The 6,000-nt window shown below is 37.3% G+C and overlaps 1 protein-coding gene across 1 annotated transcript in view; it reads right to left on the reverse strand.

Moving 5' to 3' along the window:
• asic1c (acid-sensing (proton-gated) ion channel 1c) overlaps nt 1-3,910 on the reverse strand; it is a 143,510-nt gene extending 139,600 nt beyond the window's left edge. Inside the window, exon 1 of the mRNA XM_038301630.1 lies at nt 2,372-3,910. Coding sequence (XP_038157558.1) covers nt 2,372-2,926 — 555 coding nt within the window. The 5' untranslated portion in view covers nt 2,927-3,910. The remainder of the gene's footprint in view (nt 1-2,371) is intronic.
• Nucleotides 3,911-6,000: the final 2,090 nt, after the last annotated feature.

Genomic DNA, 6,000 nt, shown 5'->3' on the forward strand with positions numbered 1-6,000 from the left:
AATCTGCTGAATTTTATAGATAATCCTAGCACTTATCTGAGTCCTGACCAACTCATTTCTACCCACTGAGATATTATGGTGCAACAACACTCCATCCAAAGAATATGCTGCAATCCTCAGCAGTACCAGCCAGAATGTTCAAATTGGATTCCAGGTGGATTCTTTTTTACTAAGATATCTACTGAATAACAGGAAAGTTCCTGCAAAGGATGAGGTATTTAATATTTTTTTTTTACTGCTGGCGTATTTTACATTTTTTGTCAACCAATTAGCTTCCCATGAAAAATTCCTGTTTATCACAACACTGCTGCTTGGAAACAAGCATGTTAATGAAGGCATTCCTGATTTACAACATTTCTGGTAAAAATTAAATGATATAAAAACCAAAAATCACTTAAAATGAATATCCTAGCAGATATGCGCCTTGATCAACTCAACAGATTGTAGTCAGTCACTTAGAAGATACCTATCTCAAAAGAGTGATATTTGATTAAAGATGCAACTAAGAAAGCAATCATACCTTTAAGAGAGGAATTAACTTTTTTGGGAGATAAATTAGTTTGACGTTTCCTATTCAAGCTTGGACTTAAGAGATTAAACAGACCACGTGACAAAAAACAAATAAAAAGAACAGCAGTTGCAGATTTGTTACCACACCCAAACACTTTAATTAATTAAGATCTGATGCCTTAGGAATATAATGTTTTTTCCATTGTCATTTTTATTTTTAACGAACCAGTTTAAATCATTTGAGCTCTGTAAGACGGTTATACTGTGGTCACAAAATGATTGACATGGTGAGCAATAATAATACTTAACCCATATTCAGTATTACACCTGGCTTGGACCACTGATGCAGGACAGGATGAACCTACAGTATCCTTCCATGTTGTTTAGGCCTAATTCTTCCTCTAACCTATGAATGCTGCAGCTGAAACAAACATATGGAATTGTGCAACTGTTTTGGACATGTTCTCCTTTTTCCAAGCTGAGCAATAAGTAGTCTTAGTTTCTTTTTTCTAAGCTGAAAGGAGGGTTAGCTGTCATTTTTTACAATTGCTTAATTTAGTCTTGAAGCCATTGTAACCCAATGGTTTTAAGAATAATGTGTGCCTTGGGGTAAAATATTATTGAGCTTGAAAATTATGAGCAATTTCTGATACATTCAGATTCGTCTGTCAGTCAAAAACAATGTGAAGTACAAAAAAAAACCGTAAATGTTTGTTCCTATTATCAGACTCATGTTTTATGGGCTATGAAGGGAACAAAATATTTTACCATCTATTTCATAAGGCCTTAATTTTGAAACCTAAACGTAAACCTTTCTTACGATCAGGCTGCACACCTGCTAAACAAGGCTACTGTAGGTGTGAGGATTATATTACTTACGCCTAAGAACATGTTTTCCAGTTTTGGAAAGGGAGTCATTCCCCTTTAATTCAAAATGAACACCCCTCTGTATGTTTGAAACCGTCTGTAAATTTTTTTGGATTAAGCTGTATGTGAAAACTCTCCCAGCTCTGCTTTTGAGTATTAAGCAGTTAAAGAACAAACTAAACAAGACATGAAAACCCAAACATTGGTAAGGCTGTATCTGTTTTCTCTTGCAAGGATTAATAAATGCTGCTTGAAGGAAGACCACCAATCTCATTGCAGCTAACTAACTGTATGAAGTACAGCCCTGTTATTAACAACATCTAACAGTTCTTACATTGATTAACTAAATGAACTGAGTAACTTTGGTCATAGCATTAGACAGGTAACACTATGGCTGTCATTTAAACTTAGTCAAACCATATTTATGATATATATTGAGGAGCTCTGCTGGGTAGCCACCGTGTGAAAGAATGCTTGGTGAAAGACTGGCACTAAAATTATATATAAAAAGCTGTTATGCTAAATTGTTCTAGGTATAAACATGTCAAATAACCATTTTAAAGCAGCATAATCTGACAGATCAGAATCTAGATGATTAGGATATCAAGTTCTGAACTCCACAAGATCATAACACAATTCTGTCCATTCATAAATGAATAAAATAATTCCTCCAACATAGCTGTAAACTCTCTGAGCAAAAGGTTCCATTGGTATGCAGTCATAAATACAAACTATAACAATGTCAACACTCACCTTTGTTAATTATTACTTTAATTGTGTATAATATATATGTAGGATGCAAACCAACACAACAACGCAGCAAAACTTTGAATTACCAAAAAATGGGACCTCATCCTCCATCTTACAACAGAAATACCTGCAGTGGGGCTTTTTTTAAAGCAAACTTCCGGGTTCGCACTGAATCAATTCAAACCAGACTATCAGAGCTGACATTAAATAAAAACACAGTTAAAATCAAAGGCTGGTGACTTACTGTGGTGAAATTTACAGCGAAGCATTCCTCTCCTCGAAAGGTGCACTGCAGAAGCATTTCAACAATGTCATGTCCTGTCCGGTTATAGAAATCAGTCATGTTGAAAAGTTTGGGCTTAAAGTTCTGGAAGTTTGCCTTTTCCTTTAGGACTGCCAGAACTTCAGCCTCAGCCAAGTGTGGGTTGGCTATTTGATGGTTATTGTTAAGGAGGGCCAGGAGTTCTCCAACATGATAAAGATCATTCTTTGTGATTTTGGAGAAGCGGAATTCATTGAGGTTGCAGAAGGTAACTGCAGGAAAGGTAAGGTTTGTTGCTGCCACTTCGTCCAACTTGGTGACATGAGGATACTCTAGATAATATGAAACCCGATCCAAGCAGACCAGCATTAGTAAGCTTAGGGAGCCCAAGAAAGATATAGTCCAAAGAAATCGACGGAATGTCATGTGTCCATAGGCAAATATGTGGCTCATGCCATGTAGGGTGGATATATTGGCAAATGCTTGCAGGTTGGAGGGCCTGACACTTTCAATGCTTTCCTCTGAGCTTCCTTTCATGGCTGTAAAGTGATGCTCAGTAGTCTCTACGAACTTCAGGTTAGACACTTTGCTTAGCAACAGGAAAAGCAGACTGTACCTAGGACTGATGTTTGGCACAGTCTCCTTTTTCCCTCAGAGAAGCTGCAATATTCTCAGTGAATAGCTACCTTAAAATGGTTGTCAGACTCAGTAACAGTTTTCTTTTCATTACGTCTCACATGCCATTGGTTTGCCAGCTGTTCCTGAAGTGCCAGGTCCCCCTTTTCGTTCAGTCTGCCGTTTTATTATCTCCAGAGCTGTATCTCACTCTCCCTGCTCAGCTGTCCTTTTGCAGAGGAACCAAAAACAATGAAAGAAACACCCACTTCTACTAAAAAAACGCAATGCCTCCTGCTTCCTGAGAAGACTCCAAAGGAAGGGAAAAGAAAAGAGAACAAAAAAACAGCAGACAGAAGGACATAGGCAATGAGGGGGGGAATGGGATGAAAAGAACTACCATTTGAAGAGGGGCGCTAAGCCTCAGCAGTCAATGGGACCCTTCCTCCTCCAATTGGAGAGAATGCCTCTACATCGCTTTGATAATAGGATGCAATGGTTTTCTGAATGAAGGTAATAAAGAGAGAAATGGCTCACTGGTCCCTCGCTGTCACCTTCCCTTTTCTCTGGTGTCTCTTTAGCGCTTCTCTTTTCTTCCAAGAAATAAAAATGAGGGGGTCAGAGACCTCCGACCAGCCCACCACCGTGACTGAAACACCGGCGTTTACTGATTCCGCGGGTTCCACTTCCCTTATTTGCACTGATCGAAGAGACAAGACCACCTCTTGAGCCTTTATGAGCAGTCCCCGAGAAGCATCAGCATTAAAGCCACCTCAAAACCTCCGTGCTTTAGTCCTGTTAACATACAGATTTATATTCTGCCGTGTGGTGTCCTTCACTCCGTTTCTTGGCTCCTTTCTCTCTGCCACCACTCAATTTCTTGCTCTCTTCATCTCTCTCTCTCTCCTCCTCTTTAGTAGTCAGGATCCATCCCACTGCTGAATGGCTGCTTTGCTTGTGAGTCTGTGTTCAAACAGAATGTCTCTCAATCTGGAAATCACATTAATTTCTTTATTATTCTCTAATCATGCCCTATAGCTCCACTGATGTCAACAAGCAGGTTGATTATTTAATTGAGTTTCATAGATAGTTATATATTTATGAAGTAGACAAAATAGTATCACAGAATTATTAACATTTAAATAGTTTTATGATGATACATAAGAGTAGGAAAACAGATTATTCTACAGAACATAGATAAACATCTTTTTAATTATGTATTTACTTTATATCTAAATTAAACATTTTCATATGTATTTTCTTAATATAATTAAAACAATTACATTTTCAGCTAATCTGTCTTGAAATGTGGCCACAATTAGGCCACAAATGGACTTTATTGGAGTTGAAAAGCAGTTGAGAAAGTGTTAATTTCCCTTAAAGAGCAAACAGGATTATCATTCATTGGCTACCTAGGGGCTACTTTTAAGTCTAACAATGGGTGTATAGCCAAAGATTCACAACCTTATCCTTTAAAGATCGATATTCTGCCCTGATAGCCAATCATGTAGATCATAGTGAAGCTAACAAACAATGCCACATAGCATGACAGCCATCTGATCTGCAAACTGATAAAAGGAAGTAAGAGATGTACTCTGCTACAAATCCAATTAGAGACTTTTAAGGTATGATAAAACCTAATACTTTGGTTTTCAGTCCATCTAAAATGACAAAAAATTTATTAAAACTAGAATAAGTACAAAGAATATGACTAATACATAAATAGAAAATGGAGAAAAGGATATTGTGTGAATATAAACACTAAAGTGCATGAACTACAATTTACATGGACATTCTTACACTGTTGTTGCGAAGCTGCCATCCACAAAGGGTGTGGCAGTTCATCCTTAAACTGAGCCACACCAATAGATGCAAGAGAATAAATGACACCAGAGGCTTGCCAGAACAGAAAGACAAATTAATCCAGTTGCAAATGCATGTTCGTGCAAGTGTGTGGAAGCCTTGAGCTTTAACATTCCTCAGACATAAACCACAACCACCTGCTTAGAAGCATGGCTAACAAAACAATTAGCCTTAATTGCTACCAATGCTTACTGCTGGATTAGACTGCAAACAAAAGCTATGTTGCCATTTACTTCATTTAAACAAAATGGCAGGTAGGCTGACAGCTGGAGAGAGTGACATCCCCTGTCTTTGAATACAAGTGTTTCTGTTAATGCGGATTATATCTTTTTTGTATATTTAATTCTATTCTGCTTATTTATTCACTAGCCTAACCTTTTCTGTTTGTTTAATAAGGTGAACAAAATATTTTTTTGTTTATTCCGACAGAATTGAATACAGCTGGTACATTTAATTTTCAAATAAAAATAAAAGTATTTAGGAATTCAGAAATTGAGAAAGATTCTCAAGCTAAAATGCTATTGAATGCGGGTATCACGGAATGCACAGTTTGCATCTCTGAGCCAAAATGTAAGCAAGTAAAAAAGCTATCTAGCTGAAACATTAAGGATCATAATAAACAAAAGCATTGCAAGTGCATTTTAATCAAGCTGATCCAGGTCTGTGTAATTCAATTTGGCCCAGTTGCTTTTTTCTGCACATTGTGTTCATCATTGTCTCCAAGGGTCTCATGTATAAAACATTATGTGGAGACCATACTAAAGATGTACATACACCAAACACCCGAAAATCGAGTATGCAAAAAAAAAAAAAAAATAAATAACCTGATGTATAAAACTATGTGCATGCAAAAGATTTAGCAATTTTCCCTTATACTGTAGATCACAGCTGTGCCTAAAGTTTGCGTCCAAGGCTCCACCTCATGTTTGGTCCCCTGCATGCCAACAAGAAACCATAAATGGTTGTAACATAAAACACCACATGAAGATCATTGTGTATTTAAAAGAGCCAGCTGATCAATGCTATTCAATGGTTACCAATGGCAACACCAGGCAAGAGAGCTGAAAAAAGCGCAGTTTAAACGATGTGTTGGTGAGTGAGGTTGAATAAAATAAATATGTTTGGTAGACACA

The sequence above is a fragment of the Cyprinodon tularosa genome, unplaced genomic scaffold, assembly GCF_016077235.1.
Source record: "Cyprinodon tularosa strain WSP-4 unplaced genomic scaffold, ASM1607723v1 ctg47, whole genome shotgun sequence".
NCBI classification, from domain to species: domain Eukaryota; kingdom Metazoa; phylum Chordata; class Actinopteri; order Cyprinodontiformes; family Cyprinodontidae; genus Cyprinodon; species Cyprinodon tularosa.